Source organism: Hemitrygon akajei, chromosome 5 (assembly GCF_048418815.1).
Source record: "Hemitrygon akajei chromosome 5, sHemAka1.3, whole genome shotgun sequence".
Classification (NCBI taxonomy): domain Eukaryota; kingdom Metazoa; phylum Chordata; class Chondrichthyes; order Myliobatiformes; family Dasyatidae; genus Hemitrygon; species Hemitrygon akajei.
This window is the reverse complement of record NC_133128.1, coordinates 40,839,282-40,862,674: the sequence shown is the minus strand read 5'-3', so window position 1 is coordinate 40,862,674 and position 23,393 is coordinate 40,839,282. Positions and strand designations below refer to the sequence as shown.

The following is a 23,393-nucleotide window of genomic DNA, read 5'->3' as shown; positions in this document are numbered from 1 at the left end:
TGGGGGAGGGAGGGAGGGGAGATAGAGTGGTGTGCATTTCCATCTCTGCCCCACCTTCCTAAATTGTGCTTCATTTATTTTGTGGTGTACCACATAGGCAGTGGCACAACTTATCTGATGAATCACTTTGTCACAGCCCAAGAAATGTTATTTATTTTAACTCTCCTTGCTCAATGGACCTTGAAACATTTCTTTCCTCTTCACTGTGTTGATAGTGTATTAAGTAAGTGAAATGGTATAAAATCTCCGAATGTAAAAATATTTAACTGTTTATGGCATCCATATTTAAAAAAAATTAGAGTGATTTATACACCATAGAATTAGGACCTTTAGCCCAACTGATCAATGCTGATAAACCCAAACTAGATTAATCTGCCAGTGTCTGGCCCATAACCTTTAAACTATTCCAATTGATGCACCTGTTAACTATCTTTAACCCTGTTATCTTACCTACTTCAACCACTTCCTCTGGCAGGTGGCTCATTCTACATTGATACTACCCTTTGTCTATAGTAAAAAATTTGCCTTTCAACTTCCTAGCAAATAACCCAGGAAAGCTGACAAGGGTAAAGCAGTGGATGTTGTCTATATGGACTTCAGTAAGGCCTTTGACAAGGTTCCACACAGAAGATTAGTTAGGAAGGTTCAATTGTTAGGTATTAATATTGAAGTAGTAAAATGGATTCAACAGTGGCTGGATGGGAGATGCCAGAGAGTAGTGGTGGATAACTGTTTGTCAGGTTGGAGGCCGGTGACTAGTGGTGTGCCTCAGGGATCTGTACTGGGTCCAATGTTGTTTGTCCTATACATTAATGATCTGGATGATGGGGTGGTAAATTGGATTAGTAAGTATGCAGATGATACTAAGGTAGGTGGCGTTGTGGATAATGAAGAAGGTTTTCAAAGCTTGCAGAGAGATTTAGGCCAGTTAAAAGAGTGGGCTGAACGATGGCAGATGGAGTTTAATGCTGATAAGTGTGAGGTGCTACATTTTGATAGGACTAATCAAAATAGGACATACATGGTAAATGGTAGGACATTGAGGAATGCAGTAGAACAGAGTGATCTAAGAATAATGGTGCACAGCTCCCTGAAGGTGGAATCTCATGTGGATAGGGTGGTGAAGAAAGCTTTTGGTATGCTGGCCTTTATAAATCAGAGCATTGAGTACAGGAGTTGGGATGTAATGTTAAAATTGTACAAGGCATTGGTGAGGCCAAATTTGGAGTATTGTGTACAGTTCTGGTCACCGAATTATAGGAAAGATGTCAACAAAATAGAGAGAGTACAGAGGAGATTTACTAGAATGTTGCCTGGGTTTCAGCACCTAAGTTACAGAGAAAGGTTGAACAAGTTAGGTCTTTATTCTTTGGAGTGTAGAAGGTTGAGGGGGGACTTGATAGAGGTATTTAAAATTATGAGGGGGGTAGATAGAGTTGAAGTGGATAGGCTTTTTCCATTGAGAGTAGGGGAGATTCAAACAAAAGGATGCGAGTTGAGAATTAAGTGGCAAAAATTTAGGGGTAACACGAGGGGGAATTTCTTTACTCAGAGTGGTAGCTGTGTGGAACGAGCTTCCAATAGAAGTGGTAGAGGCAGGTTCGATATTGTCATTTAAAAAAAAAAAAAAATTGGATAGGTATATGGACAGGAAAGGAATGGAGGGTTATGGGCTGAGTGCGGGTCAGTGGGACTAGGTGAGAGTAACCGTTTGGCACGGACTAGAAGGGCCGAGATGGCCTGTTTCCATGCTGTAATTGTTATATGGTTAACCTTATATGATCTACTTCTTGATTTCCTCAATACTGGGGAAAAAGACTATGTGCATTCACCCTACCTAAGTTCCTCAGTTTTATGGACCTCCTATAAGATTACCTCTATCTCCTGTGCTCTAAGAAATAAAGTTTTAGCCCGTCCAGGCTCTACTTACAATTTAGTCCCTCTAGTCCTGGCAACATCCCTGTAAATCTGTTCTGCACTTTTTCCAGTTTCATAACATAGAACAGCACAGGAATGGGCATTTCAGCCCTCAAAGTTGTGCTGAACCAGCTAAAAAGCAAATCAAAAATGCCCAAAAACTAATCCCTCCTACCTACACCATCTCCATATCACTCCATCTTCCTCACATGCATGTACCTATTCAAATGTCTCTTAAAAGACTCAGATGTATTTGCCTCTACCCCCATACCAGGTATCTATCACTGAGTTTAAAAACCCTTGCCCATCTCTTGCCCCTTGAGCTTGCCTTCAGTGCATGCCCTCTGGTATTAGACATTTCAACTCTGTGACAGAGGCTTCCTGTCTACTCTATCCATGCCTCTCATAATCTCATTATCTCTATCAGATCTCCCCGCAGCCTCTGCTGCTACAGAGAAAACAACCCGTTTATCTGACCTCTCGTTATAGCACATGCCGTCTAAACCAGGCAGCATCCTGGGAAACCTCTTCTGCTCCCTCTCCAAAGCCTCAACATCCTCCCTACAGTGGGGCAAGCAGAACTGTACACAGTACTCCAGATGTGGCCTAACCAGAGTTTTATAAAGCTCCAACATAACCTCCTGACTTTTGAACTCATTTCCTCAACTAATAAAAGCAAGCATTCCATAAGCCTTCCTAACCAACTTATCGAACTGTGTAGCCACTTTCAAGGGGCTATGAACTTGGATCCCAAGATCTCTCTGCTCGGCAGCACTGCTAAGGATCTTGCCCCTAACAGTCTCCTTGCATTTGCCTTACCAAGGTGCAGCACCTCACATTTATCTGTGTTAAACTCCATCTGCCATTTCTCAGCCCACATCTGCAACTGATCATTATACAGGAGGGAGATTGAAAATTTGGCGGAGTGGTGTCATAATAACAACCTCTCACTCAATGTCAGTAAGGCCAAGGAACTGATTGTACACTTCCGGAGAGGGAAATCAGAGGTCCCGGACTTGGAGAGGGTCACTATCTCAGAGTGCCCATCATATAAATGAATTGCAAAGAAAGCACAACAGTGCCTCTACTTCCTTAGGAGTCTGGCCTGGTATGGGAACATCAATGACTTTGAGCGGAAAATCCTAAAAAAGGTAGTGGATTTAGCCACTATAAATGCTCATGTATCCTATCCGGGAGGATTTTCATCAGCAGTTTCCCTACAAGTGAAGTGAGACTTGCCAATCTATAGTTCCCAGGATATTCCCTTGATCCTTTCCTAAATAGAGGTACAACATTAGCCACTCACCAATCCTTTGGGAACTCATCTGAGGATAGAAAAATACTGATAGAGGCCCCAGCAATTGCCTCCTTCAATAACCTGGGGTAAATCCCATCAGACCCTGGAGACTTAACCATTTTAATACTTTACAAGGCTTAACACTTCCTCCTCCTTGACCTCTAAACACCCTAACCTACCTTTACATTCATCACTGATCTCCTGGCATTCCCTATCTTTTTTCCTTGGCAAATACTGAAGCAAAATACTCATTAAGGACCTCATTCACATTCTCCACATCCAAGTAAATGTACCCCCTCAAGTTTGAGTGGTTGTACCCTCTCACTAGTTATTCCCTTACTCTTGATTTTATGTTTAGAATGCCTTGAGATTCATCTTAACCCTACTTGCCAAGGACTTTTCATGGCCCCTCTTGGCTTTCCTAGTTCCCTTCTCTAGTTCTTTTCCAGCTCCTTGTACTCCTCAAGGGTTCCTAACTTCTGAAAATTTACACACTTTTCCTTCTTGACTAACTTAACTACCTCACTGGACATCCAAGGTTCTCTTGCCGTTCCATCCCTTTCATGGAGTCATAGAGTCGTTGAAACGTACAGCACAAAAACAGGCCCTCTGGCCCATCTAGTCCATGCCAAAACCATTTAAACTGTCTACTCCCATCGGCCTACAACCAGGACCATAGCCCTCCATATCCCTACTATCTATGCACTTATCCAAACTGCTCTTAAACATTGAAAACGAGCTCGTATGGACCACTTGTGCTGGCAGCTCATTCCACACTCTCACGGTCCTCTGAGTGAAGAAGTTTCTCCTCGTGTTCCCCTTAAACTTTTTGCGTTTCACCTCTGCCTGGGGTCCCACACAACCTCAGTGGAAAAAGCCTGCTTGTATTTACACTTTCTATACCCCTCGTAATTTTGTATACCTCTATCAAATCTCCTCTCAGTCTTCTACGTTCTAAAGAATACAGTTCTAACCTATTCAATCTTTCCTTGTAACTTGGGTCCTCCAGGCTGTAAGTTTTCTCTGCACTCTTTCAAACTTGTTTACATCTTTCCTGTAGGTGACCAAAACTGCACATTAGGCCTCACCAATGTCTTATACAACATCTCCTGTACTCATTGCATTGATTTATGAAGGCCAATGTACCAAAAGCTTTCTTTATGACCCTATCTACCTGTGATGCCACTTTCAGTGAATTATGTACGTGTATTTCCAGATCCCTTTGTTCTAGCTCACTCCTCAATGCCCTATCGTTCACTGTGCAAGACCTATCCTCATTGGTCCTACTGAAGTGCAAAACCTCACACTTGTCTGCGTTAAATTCCATCTGTCAATTTTCCAGCTGATGCAGAGGCCTCTGCAAGCCGCAATAGCCTTCAACGCTGTCTACTACATCCCCAATCCTGGTGTCATCTGCAAATTTGCTGATCTATTTAACCACATTATTGTCCAGATTGTCGATATAGATGGCAAACAACAAAGGACCCAGCGCCAAACCACCAGTCACAGGCCTCCAGTCAGAGAGGCAACCCTCTAGTGTCACTCCCTGGCTTCTCCCACAAAGCCAATGTCTAATCCAATTTACTACCTTCCTATTCCATTGTGTCTCTCCTGACTGCAGCTGTGATAGTATCCCTGATTAGTGATGCAGTTTCCTCCCCCTCTTTTACCGCCATCTTTTCTATAGCAGCGCAGCCAAAGTGGAAGACAATATCCCAAGTGCAGCCTCACCATTGTCCTGTGCAATCACACCATGACCTTTATACTCGATGCCGCGACTCGTGCCAATGTGCTAAAACCCGCCTTTGCCACCCTGTCAACCTGTGACTCCATTCCCACTGAACCACGCACGTGTAATGCAAGGGCCCTCTGTTCACAACAGTCCTCAGGGCCCTGCTATTCACTGTAAGATACCTACCTGGATAGGACTTACCAAAAACACCTGCCTGAACTAGACTCCATTTGTCCCTCAGCTGATCACAGTTCTTGACCCCCACCTATTTTAGTGTCGTCTGCAAGCTTACTAACGATGGCTTGTACATTCTTACCCGGCTCAGTGATGTAATAGATGGCCATCAACAGTGGTCCTGTGACCCTTGGGGTACTCCACTCCACTCCACCACCATTCCACCAAGGAATTGTCTGGAATAGCTAAGGTGCTGCAATGGTACGCTCGTTGGCAATTCTTTTAATAAAAACACTAATGCTTTAGAGTAATTAATATTTTGGGGGTACTTGGAGAATTATTATTTTGGTTTCTAAAAGCTAAAGTCTTGGTGACCCTTTAAAAAGAGTATAAATTGTCTCTTTTTAAAGGGGGGAAGAAAGAGAACTTTGCTGGGGCCCCATGAAAGCCATATACTTGTCTCAGCTTCTAGTCATTATTACTTCAATCTCACATTCACTCACACATTTCCTTTGCCTTTAATGATTTCTTTTTTTAATAGAAATTATATGTAAATGTTTTGCTGAGCGCTTGCACGTAGTTCTGGGGTGACCCTGAGCGTCCTGTTGCCCGCCATGTTAATTCTCTCACTCCTATCCTATATGTTAGACACTCTGTACTGTTCCAATGAGGCCCAAAGTTAGTTTGAGAGAAAGCACCTCATCATCTGTCTAGGCATATTGCAGCAACCTTCTATCAAATTCTACAGTTTGAGGTAGAACTTCCCCGTTCTGATGTAGGTTGCCCATCTGAACTACTGACTCATGTTTTCTCTGTCCACCGAAACTGTGTTTCACCATGTGCAACTTTATGGAATGAACATTTATTATTAAAATTAAAAATAAAATCGCACTCCATTCTGCTTAGCAACAAAATATAATTTTACACATTCTTGAGCAATTACATGATGAAACTACTCTGATGGCAAGGCTGCAGCTGAACACTTGCACATAAAGAGTGTGTTTAAAATCTGAAATGCTAAGTGGGCCGGGCAGTGCTGCAGAGGAAAGATATCAGAATTAACAGTTTTGATTGACCTTTTATTCAAATTGCTTGCTGTTATTTAAAGCTTTGAATTACACGCACAATATGGTTGAGGTTAACAAAACCAAATATTGGGTGGGACATCCTTTGGGTTACTAATGAAATAGTTTGTTTTGCAACATTGTCCATATTCAGTTTCTTGCCTTGCAACCTGTTTTTGTCAAGCAACAAGTGCCGAGGAGTGTTGGTTGCAAGTATTTAAGATATATTAAAGATTGAGAACCAATTTTATAACAGATTTTTCCAATGGTGTATAACTCTTTTCATTGTGCGTTGGAAAAAGTACAGCACAGTATTCTGACAGTTCTGAGATGTTATGCGGTCTTGACAAAGCTGATAATGGCATTTCTGGCAGAGTGCCATCACCAAGACTGGGCTTCCAATAGTTACTTTTTGCTTGAACTTCAAAAATGACTGTGAGAGACTTTGCAGACAGCTCTGTGCGAACTGAGTTTGGTAGTGCTCATTTAAATGTATGGCTGGTGCTACTGTCTGTGATTTACTAAAATACTTTCAGCCACAAGCTTCTTTTATCTGTTGGTGCACATACCCTAAAGCTCCAACAGTGTATTGACAGCTGGATGTATTTTTAAGTCACAACTTTTCTATTTATAAGTCCCAAGTATGGAACGAAAAATATGTTTGAAAGTGTGAACAGGATGCATCAGGTGGGAGTGTCGCTAGAGTTGGATGTCAGCTTCCAAAGGAAAAAATGCAAACAGATGAAAGAAGTACTTAAATATTAATGATTAGTTTTTATCTGTGCATTCTGTCACAGCTCTAATTTTAAATCCTGTACACCACATATTTTAAGATGCCATTTTAGGCATCTGTCTGATTATATCATACTGTGAATGGTTAAAAATGTTCTTTTTTTATTTGAATTTTTGTTATGAGTAACACGAAGAAAATGACTAATGCACTCACCTTCACTGACAGACTTAAACTCAGTGTTAACTATATCCCGGCCTACTGATTGAGCAATGCTTGTGATGCCGTGTGCCATGGGGGTTCCTGACCTGTGCATGTCTTTATATCAGAGACATCATAAACATACAATATAATTTATTAACCTTCTGGGAAATTTCTAGCAGAACCCACATGTATTAGAGCAAGATTAACGCTTCAAATCTAAACTCGTCCAGAAAAGAGACTTGCCCTTTCTGTTTGGACTGATTTTGATCCATGCCTTGATGGTGAAGGATGGGGTCAAGAACTCGCAGCATAAGTGTGGGCATAATCCAATTTTACTCAGTGTCATGGTGTAGTTAGCAGAGTTTCCACAGTTCCCTGCCAAGTTTCCTGCTCTGTACCACTGGATTTAGCCACAGCGCAAGTTGCTCAGTGATTTCCTTTCAACCAAATGGGATTCATCCAACCCCACTCATCTTTCCCAGTTATCAGTAGAGCATTGAAGTTTTATTAATAGTGATGTTACGTATTCATGAGCGGCTTTGTACTGCTCAATTTGAGTGTGTGTGTGTGTGTGGGGGGTAAACCCTTCCAGTTTGACACAGCTTTCAACTCCAGCATGACAGTAGAAGCCGGTGCCTGCTGTCGATCATCCCCATCAAATTACCAATCTACAAACTGCAGCACAAAGAAGGCTTTCTAAGTGCCTACAAAGAAGGTTGTGATTATCACAGGCCAGAAGTTTCCTGGAGTCCTTCATCATTGGCTTTTTCTTTTTTCTCTGTAAGTACTGTGGCCTGTCAGCAGTTTGGGGGCTTTCAACCCTCCTAGGATGCGCCCTCAGAGGAGAAGTAAATTTCCTCTGGCAACAGATGGATACTATTTGAGAGAACTTGAGTGTTGGTCACTAATCCTACATAAACTATTTGCATAGCTAGATTCTCCACACAATATTGGAGGGATTATGCTGATTCAAAGTTCAAAGTAAATTTATTATCAAAGTAAATATGGCACCATGTCCAACCTGGAGATTCATTTTCTTGTGGGCATACATGATAAATATAAGAAACTCAATAGAATCCATGCTAGCCCACACCTAACAGGATAGACAAATAATGAGCAAAAGCTAATAAATAGCACAAATACAAAAAGAGAAAAGAATAATAATGACTAAATATTGAGAACAAGAAATGGAAAGTCCTTGAATGTGAGTCCATAGGTGTGGGAACAGTTCGGTGATGAGATGCTTATGTTGTTTGTAGAGGAGGTTACATGGTCATTACAACATTGTGGGCTGAGGGGCCAGTGATGTGCATAGATTTCTATGTTGTTAGTTGAGTGATGTCCCCTTTTGGTTCAAGAGCCTGACAGCTGAGGGGTAATAGCTGTTCCTGAACCTGGTGGTGTGGGTCCTGAGGATCCTGTACCTCCTTCCTGATGGCAGCAGAGAGAAGGGAGCGTGGAAGGTGGGGATCATAAGTACAAATCACTGGACAATCTACAATGACCAATTAGCTTACTAACCCATATGCCTTTGGACTGTGGGAAGAATCTGGAGGAAATCCACACGGTCACGTGGGGAGAACGCACAAACTTCTTCCAGACAACGATGGAATTGAACTCTGAACTCTGGAGCTGTAAGGGCGTCGGGCTAACCCCTGTGCTACCAGGGCACCTCCAAGCATCTCGAGCATATTGACAATCATAACTTGCCTCCTGGCATCTTCTAAAACATCTTGCTCTGAGAGTCACTGCCTTCTTTAGCGCCAGGTGTTATAGGGCTTCACTATCATAGACTGTTTTGAAAGGCCTCGATAGAGTGGATGTGGAGAGGATGTTTCTTAGGATGGGAGAGGGTAGGACCAGGGGACACAGCCTCAGATTAGAGGGACATCCTTTTAGAGCAGAGGTGAGGAGGAACTTCTTTAGCCAGAGAGTGGTGAATGTGGAATTCATTGCCACAGTTGGCGGTGGAGGCCAAATCTTTAGCTATATTTACGGTAGAGGTTATTAGAATGTTGATTGGTCAGGGCACGAAGAGATACGGAGAGAAGGTAGGAGATTGGGGCTGGGAGGGAAATGCATCAGCCACGATGAAATGGCAGAGCATACTCAATGGGCCAAGTGTCCTAATTCTGCTCCTATACCTTGTGGTTTTTACTGCAGTGTGTGGTAACTGTAGGTGTATGGATTATGAACATGATTGATATGGAGATCTCCAGGCATGAGTTTGTTCTCGTGGCAATCTGCCACAGTCAATTTGGGAAATGAAGGGAAGGGAAAATCAATTCTGGACATGTTTCTTCATAGATAATGATGTAATGGCCCAGAATTAATGTTTGCTGGGTTAATGAAACTATCAGCACGTCTGTCTGAGCATTACCCTGTGGAGGTCACACAGTGCAACAAAATCCAGATACAGAGGATTAGGTAGATTGAACTTTGTCTAATTGTAATCGATGTTTCACGTTGAATGAAAGTCCAAGCTTCTGGATGACTGAGATTATACTGCCTCTGAATTTGATTGGACGCCATTGAATAAAATGTGAGTCCTCATTTGTATATCTGCTCTTTGCCATTTTAGGAGACCCCGAACCAACTCAAACCATGGAAGAAAAGCCCTTGTCAGTTGCTGCAATAGCCTCAAAATTCAGTCACAAAACCAGTGACACCGTGGAAAAAGACAAGGTATGTATTCAAATCACCTTATAAGAATAGGTTAGTTTTGGTTTAATGAATTGTTAATAATGATGCAAGGTTTAAACTGTTCACGTCTACTATATAAATCTATGATGCTCTATCTGGGTTCCCTGTCCAGACATAAAAGATAACATCTCTCTGATAATTACAACTATTTAGTATTGGTGAACTGATTTGATAGTTTCAAAAGAAAAAGCATATCTTAGTACTATTTTACACTTCCTCTCCCCTACCCAAAATTACCAAATGAATCTTGTTCAATTCATAATTTGTAAGCGTGACCTCCAGTTCACTGTCTCAGTTATTATGCTACTGTACCTGGAAGTGCTTCCCGATAAAGCCCTTTTAAGATGTTGTGAAAATGTTGAAATATGCTATTAAAAATGATTCTGTTCATTCTTTGCACAGAAATGCCCTAGAGGACCAATCCGTAAGAAGCCTCCTTGCTCGCTTCCTTTGTTTGGTAACAACAATACTGTGAAAACTGAGAGTGATCACAATGGAAATGAGGTAAGTCATCCACGATTTCATTTTATATAAAATGTAAGCAGTCTGTATGTCCTCCCTGTTGAATACGTGGCTTTCCTCCGTGTGCTGCAGTTTTCTCCCACAGTCCAAAGACATATTGGTTAATTGGTCATTGTAAATTATCCAGTAATTAGGTTAGCGTTAAATTGGGGGTTGTCAATGGGTTGCTAGGTGACACAGCTCACAGAGCCAGAGAGATCTTTTCTAACTAAAATTCATTTTTAAAAAAATGTATATTCTGTAGATTACTTTATCCCTCAGTCTTGAAGTCTGTGCATTTGGATGTGGGCATGGCTGGCAAGCCCAGCCTTTATTTCCCATCCTTGAGCAGACAGTTATGGGAGTGTGCCACCATCTTGAATCATTGCAATCCTTCTGATGAAGATGCTCACAAAATGGTGTATAGAAATTTTCAGGATTTAAACCCAGTGATGACGTGATATATTTTCCATCAGGATGGTGTGCAACTTAGACCATAAGACATAGGAGCAGAATTAGGCCATCTGGCCCATCGAGTCTGCTCTGCCATTCAATCATGACTGATCCTTCTTTTTAATCTCCTCCTCAACCCCAGTTCCTGGCCTTTTTCCCCGTAACCTTTGATGCAGTGTCCAATCAAGAACCTATCAATCTCTGCCTTAAATACACCCAATGACCTGGCCTCCACAGCTGCATGTGGCAACAAATTCCTCATCCTTTGGCTAAAGAAATTTCTCCACATCTGTTTTGAAAGGGTGCCCCTCTATCCTGAGGCTGTGCCCTCTTGTCCTAGACTCTCCCACCATGGGAAACTTCCTTTCTACTTCTACCCTGTTTAGGCCTTTCAACATTTGAAAGGTTTCAATGAGACCACTGCCTTAAAAAACCTCAGCATCACATCCTTGCTCTTGTATTCTAGACCTCTTGAAATGAATGCCAACATGGCATTTGCATTCCTCACCACTGTCTCAACCTGCAAGTTAACCTTTAGGGTGTTCTGCACAAGGACTCCCAAGTCCCTCTGCATCTCAGATTCCTGGATTTTCTCCCAATTTAGAAAATAAAATAGTCCTCACATTTTTTGTACTACCAAAGTGCATGCCCATGCATTTTCCAACATTGTATTTCATTTGCCACTTTCTTGCCCATTCTCCTAATCTGTCTAAGTCCTTCTGCATCATACCTGTTTCTTCAACAATACCTGCCCCTCCACCAATCTTTGTATCATCTGCAAACCTGGCAACAAAGTCATCTATTCCATCATCTAAATCATTTATATACAACATAAAAAGAAGTGGTCCCAACACCGACCCCTGTGGAACACCACTAGTCACTGGCAGCCAACCAGAAAAGGATCCTTTTATTCCCACTCACTGTCTCCTACCAAATCAGCCAATGCTCTAACAATGCTAGTAACTTTCCTGTCATACCATGGGCTCTTACTTTGGTAAGCAGCCTTATGTGCATCACCTTGTCAAAGGCCTTCTGAAAGTCCAGATATACAACATCCAATGCATCTCCTTTATCTATCCTATTTGTAATCTCCCCAAAGAATTCCAACAGGTTAATCAGGCAGGATTTTCCCTGAAGGAAACCATGCTGACTTTGTCCTATCTTGTCCTGTGTCACCAAGTATTCTATCACCTCATCCTTAACAATTGACTCTAACATCCTCCCAGCTACTGAGGTCAGGCTAACTGGTCTATAATTTCCTTTCTGCTGCCTACCTCCTTTCTTAAGGAGTGGAATGACATTTGCAATTTTCCAGTCTTCCGGCACCATGCCAGAGTCCAATGATTTTTGAAGGATCATTTCTAATGCCACCACAATCTCTAACACTACCTCTTTCAGAACCCTTGAAGGGGAATATGCAATACTGGTATCCTATCTGCCTGCTGCCCGTGACCTGCAAATATAAAAGGACGGGATTTTGGGAAGTGTCGGAGCAGCCTGGGCAGATATCTGTGGTACATTTTATAAAGGTCTCCCAACTTCCTCTTGTCACTGCAGTATGTATGTGACTGATCCAGTTGAGCTCGGGTCACTGGTAAACCCCAGGATATTGGCAGTGAGTCTCAATGACCGAAAATAGATGGTTTGACTTATTATTCTGAAAAGGTTAATGTTTGACACATCACTTTCATGAAAATAACTTGACCTATGCCCAAATACTGTCGGTTTTACTGTATGAATTGCTTTATTTGCCAAAACTACTCCAAAATGAATTGAAATAGTCAAAGTACTAAATGCTTCTCAACTTGTTTTATAACTTTATGTACACAGAAGCAACCAGCTAACGAAGCCTGTCATCATCCAAAGTTGAAATTGAAAATTTCCTCTCCGCGCATTGAAAAGCTCCAGGTGTGTTTCTGGGAATATTTGCAACTGGCGTACGTTGTCTGCGGGTAAATGATATGTAGCACAGCTATACAATAAAATAACAGGCGGCTTTAGAAACATGAGCTGATCTATAATGGGTTCACTAGCAGCACTAGGTTTCTATTTTGATTGGTGGGTCCTTTTAATGAACAAGATTTATGAGAGATGTCATCCACAAGGAGAAAGCATTCTGGAAAATTTTGTTCTCTTCCAAAAGCAGTATGAACGGCCTTAAAACAAATTAAATTTGTATGCTTGCTTGCAGCCTTAAAAGCTTTTTGACTTGGCTACTTGCTAAATATTTAATGGTATACCGAATACTTACACTTGATGTTATAATTCAGAACTAAGAAAGTATGATGTATTCAGACGGTGAACTGCTATGTGATGTCTAATCAGCAGACTTGGTGTCAGTTAACAACTGCACATCTCTTAAAATTTAAAGCGAGCAAGAAAACCGACAGCCACATGATTTTCCTAATACTGACCATTCAGGTTTTTAAAAACACTCTAATCCTGGTCAATGCAAGATGAACTTAGCTTTTTGTTCCTCAGTGATGAGAAACTATAGAGAAGAAGAGAGATTTGGAGGGCCATGTACAGATTGCTAGCGGAGAGGTAAAAGAAAGAACTTGGAGAGAAAATGTACCGTAACCTTTATCTCCTTCAATATTTAGGCGGCCTTACTTATCTCCCCGGCTGCTCTCATGCCTGGAGCTGGTCCAAAGAGCCCTCTGAAACCCTCCGCCTCGCCTTTTGCTAGTCCAGCTTCTACTCCTGAAAGCCCTGGAGCACGCTCAGTATCCAGTGAATCAGATGGAACCCCAGCTACAGGTGACCAACCCAAAGAAGCAGAAACTTTGCAGAGTTTGCACAAGGTAAATTCGGAGCACCAGGCTGAGTGTTGAACTTATTGGACTCTTTTCAGGTACTTGGGGGGGTGGGGGATTAACCCCTCAAATATTCTGTGCCGTTCAATGGCTGATTGGTGCACATATTGGTATAGTCTCTTTTCTCTTGTGTCCCTTAATATTTTTGGTTTACTGTATTCATTTTAAAATTAGCCATTGATCTAGCATCAATTGCTGTTTGAAGAGGAGTTCCAATTTGCTATCGTCCTATGTGTGACTTTTTAACAAAAAACAGTGGATTCTGGTTAAATGGGCCATCAGTTAATTGGGGCGGCCACTTATTTGGGACAACTCTCAAAGAACAAAAGCGAATCAAGAAAATAGCCGGGATTCCCTTTGTTTATTTTGGACACTATGCCACTTAATTAAGACAGGAGTCTGTTGCCAAACAGTTTCTAATTAGCATCAGTCGTGTGCACTTGCCAGACCGTGAGACAGTACACTGTGCTTGAGCAGTTCTTAAATAGCGTCAGCTGTGAATGTCTGTGTTCAAAAACCAGTGATTTTTATCACTGACAGCTGGCGAGGAAATGAGCAGCAAGACAATTTGGAACTGTGTTGCTCACTGTGGCTTCAAGCATTCAGGCTTGGAGATGCCAGAAACGGCCGTGAGTGAAAATGAAACGATTTCTCTACTTCAGCAAGCTAGGTACTATAAAGAGTTAGAGGATATTGACAATCATCTTGAATATTACTTTATTGTCACCAAACAATTGATACTAGAGCGTACAATCATCACAGCGATATTTGATTCTACGCTTCGCACTCCCTGAAGTACAAATCCAATTAAATATAATAAAAATGTAAATTATAAATCTTAATTAGAAAATAGAAAAGGGGAAGTAAGGTAGTGCAAGTCAGGTCCAGATATTTGGAAGGTACGGCCCAGATCTGGGTCAGGATCTGTTCAGCAGTCTTATCACAGTTGGAAAGAAGCTGTTCCTAAATCTGGCCATACGAATCTTCATGCTCCTGAACCTTCTCCCAGAGGGAAGAGGGACAAAAAGTGTGTTGGCTGGGTGGGTCGTGTCCTTGATTATCTTGACAGCACTGCTCCGACAGCATGCGGTGTAAAATGAAAATTGAATATTTGGAAGATATTATTAAATTATAATATTAAAATATACAAACGATCAAAAGCACTGTACTTCATAGGTGTCTGTGCAGATTTTGTTCATTTCTAGTCAATCAAAGAATGCGGCGACGTTCACTGAATTCCTCCGATAACTATTAGTTTTATAGTACTGTCATAGTTTTGGTAATGTTTTAATTTCTGTATTTTATTTATATGCCTAGTTTGTTACTCAGTTAAACTGTAGTTTGTCTTTTTTATACACTTTTAACTATTTCCATAAAACTTTATCTAATTAGAGCAGCTGCTTAATTGGGCCAAAATATCCCAAAGTGTCCCAATTAACCAGAATCAGTATTGGATGTCTGGAATCCACTTTATTACCCACGGTACGGTTTGTAATTGGTATTACCAGTTGATCAGGCCAAGCAAAGTCCATTGCTTTCAAAGCCAAAGCTGTTCACTCTGGAGCTGTGAATCTGCAGGGCCACTGAGCTGTGAAGCAGAATGTGCAGAAAATATTGAGCAAAACTAGTCATGTCTTTTTTAAAAAAATTGAATTCAGGGCAGCACAGATGATTACAGGCTTCTAGTGGCCCCTTGGTTCTGATCTGAATTGACTAAGGTGAGCTTGTTAGATAGCAGAGTGAGGAGGAACAAGATCAGTAGAAGGTGGATGGCTAAATGGATGTTGGCTCGGAGGGAGCTGTGTTTCAGAAATGAGGAAGGAATGTTTTTCCACAGAGAGAACCATGCAGTAGCTGATTGGTATCAGTCAGCCTGTCTCATTCACAGCGAGCTGCCATTCTGCTCCACATTCTGCCATCAGTTTTTACCTGAAGTTGCAACTGGGCCTGTGCAGTCCGCTCTTATTCAGTGAGGCCGCTCCTGCCAGAAATGGCAAGTGCTGTCTCCAGAAATGCTTTGACACCAGCGGAGCTGTGCCTCTGGGTGTCAGGATGGTGAACGCCGTACTCTATTCAGGGGGGAAAGAAATGTTAAAAATTATTAACACGAGATTCTGCAGACGCTGGAAATCCAGAGCAACGCACAAAATGTTAAAGAAACTTAGCAGGTCAGGCACCACCTATGGAAGTAAATAAACAGTTGATGTTTTGGGTGAAGACTCTTCATCCAGACTGGAAAGGAAGGGTGAAAATGCCGGAATAAAAAGTTGGGGAAAGGAGGGCCAATTAGAAGGTGATATGCGAAGCCAGGGGGGCCAGTAAGGTTAAAGGGCTGGAGAAGAAGAAATCTGATGGGGGCAGAGAAAATTGATTTGTATTGTTAAGATTGTCTTGCAGTTTAAAAATAATTCACACTTAATATTAGAAAACATTTTAAAATATAAATTAGTTTTTCTTAAATTAATATTAAATTATACAGGTTAATGTTTAAGAAGTTTATATTATCTGAAACTCCGGGGAGGCCTAATCTCTCCATTTAATAGGAACTGAATCTACACCAGATCTAACTTAGAGATGAGAGGCATAGACTTGATTCAGGCCACACTGGAAAATAGTAAATAAACATTTATCAATCTGTTTATTCCCATCATTTCATATCCTGGATCTGGTCCGGATTCACTTCAACTGTTTTTGGTTTTAGACTCGAGCTCGTCTATCGATAAAGCGCCGCCCACCCAGCAGGCGATTTAGAAGATCCGTCACTGATGATGTGGGGAACTCTGGCTCTTCAGAAACTGAGCAGTTGGACAACTCGGCCAAGCAAGAGGAGCCCAAACAAAGTGAAGCATCAGAGGAAGGGAATGATGAGGTTTTTATTGATAAGGTTCAAAATGGAAACACCCACTCCTCAGCTGAGGGAGAGGCTCGCACTTCACCTCACCTCTCAGCTGACCACTCATCTGAAGAACCAGAACAAAAGATGCCCAGTGACCCCTTGTCTTCTCAAAGCCAGGAGTCTGAAATATGTACTGCTAAACAAGATGAGGATGTCAAAGACAATGATATTGATTCAAAGATTACTCTGGAATCTGCAGATAAGGACAATGAGACCTCTGATAATATTGTTCATAACCCAGCAGGAAGTGAAACTGTTGTTTCTGAGATGTCTGATCAAGAACTGAAAACTGAAGAAGTAAATGCAACAGACATTGAGCAACAGATTGACAATGCTGAGGTAGGTGAGAGGGTTTTGTGAATCACGTCACATTGCTCCAATGACTGATCAATTTCTTAACTCAAGAAAACTTTGCTAGCAATAGTCAAAAACTTTTAGTTTGAGGAGTTTTAATACTTTTCTGGTGGAGACTCTAGTATGAGGGAGGAAGCAAATTTGGACAATTAGCACTCGTGCAAATATTAGACTTTTTGCAAGTCAGCTGAATCTTCTAGGCTTTCTTGTAGTTCTCTCATCTTTCATTTGACTTGGGTGTGCTTTCAGCAAATTTCCTGTCCCCTTTTAAAATTCATATTCCCAACATTTTATAGATCTTTTATTTTCTAGTTTACAATTAAAATAAAAAAGAGGCTAGTAAAATCACTCTTTTACAGTCTAATCACATATTGGGCTGCTATAATCTCACATTTCCATATTCTCTTACAACAGAGAAAGAGAGGCCATTCGGCCATCAGGATTGTGCCCGCTCTTGGTGTATTTGTGAGAGTTCCATTCTTGCACTTGTTTCTTTCTTTCATGTCCATCAACTCTTGATCAAATGAGTCTCTGAGGAGTGAGGGGCCATTCCTGTCAGAAACATCAAGTGCTACGCCCACCTCTTCTGCTGCTTTAAACAAGGGACAGTTTACTCTATCCGTACATCATTGCAACGTGGGAAGAAACTGGAGTACCTGGGGAAATTCATGTGTCCACAGGGCGAATTTGGATTCACAGTTATACTGTACAGAAATAAACTCTTTGGTTCAACTCGCCCACGTTGACCAAGGTGCTGTCTTGAGCTAATCCCATTTGCCAGAATTTATCCCACATCCCTCTAATCCAGGGCTTCCCAACCTGAGGTCCATTAACCCCTTAATGGCATTGGTCCATGGCATAAAAAAGGATGGGAACCCCTCCGCTAAACCTTTCCTATCCAAGTATCTGGCCAAATGTCTTTTAAATGTTGTACCTGTATCTGCCTCTGCCACCCTCTTCTTGCAGCTCTTTCGGTAAACTCACCATTCTGGAGTGTGGGGGTGAATCTTGCCTCTTAGGCTCCCTTTGCCTTTCCTCTGCTCTCTCATCTTAAACCTATGCCTTCTAGTTTTAGGCTCCCTTCACTAGGGGGAAAAGACTGTGACGACCCAACTTCACTATACCCTTCATCATTTTCTAAACTTCTATAGGTTACCCAGCCTCCTTTACTCCAAGGTAACAGTCCCAACCCATCCAATCTCACCTTTTAACCTGAGCTCTAAAGTTGAGTTAACATTCTAGTGTTTTTTTTTATCCCTAAACCCTCTCCTTCCTTTAGCATGGTGACTGGAACTACTCAGCTGTAGAAGGATTCTTGAGTGCTGTTTTCATAACAATTTTGCTTTAGCAGTCAGAGCTGGAGGACTGACAGACCATTCTTAGTCTGGCCTCTTCTACCCTTTGACCTGTTTGACATGGGTGACCCCACCAAGAGCCAAAGCATCAAGACCTGACTCCAGCCACCATAACTCTCTGGTTGATTGAGGCCCGCAAGCCTCCAAACCCAACGGCAAGGTTGTGGTCCTCTGGGAGGATTTTCATACAGCATAGGAGGGATTTGGGGCCCATTGAGGCTAGGTTGACACATCAATCAACCCCATTAGCCTAGTTATTTTCCCCGTTATCTATTTTCCCCACAGTTTCATCACTTCTACCTCAGATCCTACGACTCTCATACACAAGGGGCAACTTGTTGGCCAATTAGCCTACCAACCCGCTCCTTTTAGAGTATGGGAGAAAACCAGATCACTCTGGGAAAACCACATGGACACGATATGTGCATATTTCACACAAGCGGTACCAGCCATTGGGTCAAAGGTGGGACATCACAGCTGTGAGACAGCGGATCCACTAACTGAAGGGGAGAAAAAAAACTGCTCAAGGAACTTAACAAATCAGGCAGCGTCTGTGAAGGCAGAGGGACATTCGAGGGATAGTCAGGCCTATTGAGGGGAGAAGGCCAGTATACAGAGGTGAGAGGCAGAGTGAGGCAGCCGCTAGGTTAAACCAGCTGAGGAGGGAGATGATGGTCAGATGGCTGCAGGAGGTGAAGGGGCAGAGTTGGGAGGCGACGGGTAAGATGTAGGGGTGGGGAATAAAGGAGCAGATGAAGTCAGGGGTGGGAAAGGAAGGATGGAGGTGGAGACAGGTGTCAGATTCTGCATCTACTTAGTAAGGAAAATGCTAAGTGGAACCAGGTCAGAAAGGGAGTTTGGGCAAGTGGAACTAATTGGGGGAGTTGTGACTCTGTGGCTGCATCGCTGTGCTATAACTTCATGGTCCTACTCCACCAGAATGGCAAGTGAGTTGGGGGGGGGGGGGGGCGGGAGCTGTTAATGCCCTTCTTACTTCTCATGTCTCTCTAGTTCCTTGCCTCATGACAGCTTCCTCCTTGAATGTTTTGTAATGCAAACAGGGCAACAGCGATCTAACCAAACAACAGCATGCAAGCTACAGAAGCACATTTCTTACTGTCTCTAAGTGCCTTCAGAGTGCTCTTCGAAGATCTGTGGTCCTTTTCAGCTCAATAACACAGGAGGTATACCAAGTAGCAGGATCCTGTAAAGAGGGCCAGTTCATAATGAGCCTAACTTGATAATGCTGGTTAAAGCAGAGTTGCATTGCTTTGTTTATTGGAAGGGTTTTCCCATGTATAACCATCACAAATCCAAAAAAGGAAGTTTGATGTGAAGAAGAATATTGGAATTCAGTTGTGCGTAGTGATTTTTGAGCAGGGTAAACTGTCCTTGTATCTGGGTTAAACCAGTGGGATTCAATGTCATGTATATTTAATACAGTCCCCTTTAAAAGAATATATTTTTTTGCAGGATGTATCTTCCGGAGCAATTAATAGTGAGGATGTGATTTCAACCAAGTAAGCGTTTATTGGAGACCTCTCGGCTTTGAAGCAAGTCGATTACTCTATCCCCCTTCTCAGTACAAGTGGAAGGAAATGGATCACTCTTAAAGAACTTAAACATGTGTTTATCTGCTTGGATTTGTGTGCATTCTTGTATCGATTTATCTGTACATCCATGCTTATTTTTATGGTCAAGGGTCATACTTGTTCACCTGCCTTCAGTTCTCCGTACCGTCTCAGCAAAGTAAGGTTCCAATATTTAATTCACAGTGGGGTGTCATCCAACAAGACTTGAATTGTCATTTTTGGAAAAGTTTGTGTCTTAGAGATAAGTGTTGGAAATGTACACTTGCTTGTACAACTAGCTCATAACGACATATGTATAATGAAGATGAATTGATAAAAGCAAAACCTGTTTACATGACAGTTCTCCTATCAATGTTGACAACTCCTTTGACTTGAGATTGGAAGATAAGGACGGGGCAAAAGTCAATCATTTGCTGAGACCTGATGAGGCTTTTAGATCCTAGAATTTGTTTTCCCCACTTATTAAAGGCCCCCACTCAAACATGACAGCAACCATTGCCTGCCGAGAATTCCGTAGTGATCTCAGCATTAGGACCCAGTAGGGCGACTGTCAGTGCACCACAGTTTGTATTTCTGGCAAAAGTTTTCTGGATCATGTCTGTTCGTCAAATTAGCACTGGGAAGGAATGGGCAATCATTTTGATTTGTCGACCTGACATAATTAGTCAGGCAGTGAGAAGTGAAGGCAACGTTTCAGTTACTAAATGTTTTGTGAACAAGATGTCTTTAAATGCCTCACTTTTGAAACCAAAGCTTGCTAAATCTACCTAGAGAGCAGTTCCAAACCTACCTCTTCTATTATTCTGTCTTGGGAAAAGAAATTTTTCTAAGATCAGCATTTACTGAGCTGTCACTCAAATTAGTTTAATAAATGGGTGATTTCACATGTTCTCAGAGGTACATTCCCCTTCAGTGTTTTCACTTCAAGATGATGGGTAGACATCTGTGTGAATATGACATCAATGTTGCTCCAATCCCAGGAAACATTTCCCACTCTCCTGAAAGATTCATTCCCCCTCTGTGCTCACCACTAACACAGGAGTGCTTGTGCATCTTTAACCAGGGTAATGTGATGAAGTTTGTATCAAAAACCAGAAAGAAGGCACCCAAAGTTAGTCACTTCATCGAGTGAAGGCTTAATTATTTGACAATTGTAATTAATGTTGTGGGATCTTACTGGCAACCTAATATCAGAAGGCAAAATTTAATTTACTCCCAATGAAAGGGGCCATTCAACAGTTCATTAAGTTCTAATGGAGCATATCAGCAGATGACTGAAATAATAATTGAGTTATTCTTAATTGCTGAATTAGTTCTTTTGTTTGTGCTTTTAAGAAGCAAAGTACAGTATTTCCAGCCTAACTTAAATATGGGAATTATCTTTCTGGTAAGATATTTTGTACAACTTGTTGAAATTCTGCAACTGGTAAAGGGGATTGAGGGCATTCCATCAGAATTCTGCCTCTCACAAGCATTTTATGATATAGTTGACTTTATAAATATAATAAAAATCACAGACTTTACCCAGCTGCCGATGCATATCTCTCAGCATTTGCCGCCTTCCGTGGCACTTGAGAGTTTAATCCCTGACTCAGAGATGCATGTTAACTCCCTGGTGCTGCATTTTTTTTTTTATCACTGCTGTGAACGTACTGATGCTGATCTGTCTCATTGGCATGTGGCTACTGCTTATATTGTGTGCTCCTTCGTACTTCTCTTAGCTTACCATCTTTCTTTACAGCGCTTGTGTTGGGGCTTGTTCTGTTGATTAAGAACACATGGACGTAATGAACACGTTAGAGATTCACAGTTGCTGCTTTTTCCATTAAGTGCTGACTACCTTGAACTTGTACCTATACATTTCAATTGTAGTCTTGCACTGTTCATCGTCCTGAGTTCTGTCACAAAGACCCAAGGATACCACGTTTTTGTTATCATTTCAGTGTTACAGATCTTTTCTGGTTCCCGTAAGCACATGGAGTGTGATGGAGCTCCGGTCCTGTCAATAGTTTTTAAATTTTAAGTGGAGGGACAAGATAATTATGTAGCAAGTAAAATAAACTAGTAAATATATATGGTAGTTACAGGCCACAAGCAGTAGCTTCATTCTAACTTTCTTCTGCTTTAGAGGTCAAATAACATAGAGCACCCAATCCCATGAATGTGACTTGAGAAATGTGCTGTAGAAAGGATAAACTGTGAAATAGTTTATTAAGCATGCTAAAATGATGGCAAAAGACTCTCTGGATTGCAACATCAATGCCAACATCTGAAACTTGAATTTATGCTAGTTTTTCATTTGAACATTCATTGGGGATAAAATTATCCTTTAAATTTTCAGCCGTAAAGTATAATCACATCGCAAGATATTATTTCTACTTGGAAGATTTTTTTACATTGGTGTCTGCAAGTAATCTACTGTATTTTTGTGAGTTATCATAACTTACAACTAATTAACCAGTCCTTCAATAAATAATCTCTTCGACATCACTGTTGCAAATTGATGGTTTTAATTTATTGTGGCGAGATATTTTGGTCAGTGTCTCACACGCTGGTTTAAATAAAGAACATTTATCTTCCCAAGTAGATTCTTGACTTTTTAATCAAGAAGAGTAAGTTTGAGAAAAAAGAGTTAGAAACCATCAGCAGGAAAGATTGGTTTTATCGAGAGAACTGGGTAACTGCTTATGCAGCAGAAAACGAGCCATTCTAAATGTATCATTGGGTACGGATACTGATTTAATAAGGAATTTCATTTCATAATTTTGTCACAAGCTAGAATTGAAAACCTGCATTTTATCTGATCGGTTAATATGAACTATTTGCTTATATCCTATAGAACTCCTAATAGTTTGCCTATTTTCAAAGCAGATTATTGAAAAATTTGAAAAAAAAATCTTGTGTATCATGCACAGCTACTTAAGGCATTTTTTCCCACTGTCACTGAAATTGGATGTTTATAATTAGATATTCCTTGTAAAGGGCATACATATCATCTGGCTCCAGTGGGATGTTGGATTACTGCATTGGTGGCCAGACTGATGGAAGTAATCAGAAATGGATGACTATCACCATCAATGTGTTCTTGTACCATAGTACTAAGAAAATATGTCCCTTGATCATGTCAGATAATGTGCTTTTATTCGAATAATAGCGCTTTTAGTGAGATGCTGATTCACAATGAGAACATTAGATTGACCACTGCACCAATTAATGCAAGAATTTGCAATTAATACTGTATTATATAAGAGTTTCAAGCAATGAATTTATATAAAGTGTTTATATATTGCAGTATATTGAACTTGGAGTAAAGTGTGTGCTTTCTACTATTTTGATAAGATTGATGACAACTGCTGGTTTTGTATGCTTTTAACAAAATAAAAGCATAATGAAAAAGTATGAATCCAGATTTCAACCTTCTTTTCAAGGCAAATGTTTCTTCTATCTCTGAAATATTTAGATTTTAGGAGAGAGTGTGTTTTTTGCTTTTTTCTGTACTTGTGCTTGAAAGTTGTTTATGATGACAATAAGATATTTCCTTGTGAAATCCAAGATGTACATCTTCCACAATTGTTGAGTAAGACAGAAGATGTGGAAGTTGAAAC

General features: G+C 41.2%; 1 protein-coding gene across 4 annotated transcripts in view; it reads left to right on the top strand.

Annotated features, from left to right (window-relative positions):
- LOC140727672 (uncharacterized) overlaps positions 1-23,191 on the top strand; it is a 55,079-nt gene extending 31,888 nt beyond the window's left edge. For 3 of the 4 annotated variants that reach the window (XM_073045308.1, XM_073045310.1, XM_073045309.1), the window contains exons 2-7: positions 9,700-9,803; positions 10,224-10,325; positions 12,606-12,683; positions 13,379-13,579; positions 16,293-16,826; positions 19,670-23,191. In XM_073045308.1, the coding sequence (XP_072901409.1) occupies positions 9,723-9,803; positions 10,224-10,325; positions 12,606-12,683; positions 13,379-13,579; positions 16,293-16,826; positions 19,670-19,720 (1,047 nt within the window). In that variant the 5' untranslated portion in view covers positions 9,700-9,722 and the 3' untranslated portion in view covers positions 19,721-23,191. Of the gene's footprint in view, positions 1-7,761; positions 7,899-9,699; positions 9,804-10,223; positions 10,326-12,605; positions 12,684-13,378; positions 13,580-16,292; positions 16,827-19,669 lie in introns of those variants that run through there. The other variant, XM_073045312.1, reaches the window with a different exon arrangement.
- The last annotated feature ends 202 nt before the right edge of the window (positions 23,192-23,393 follow it).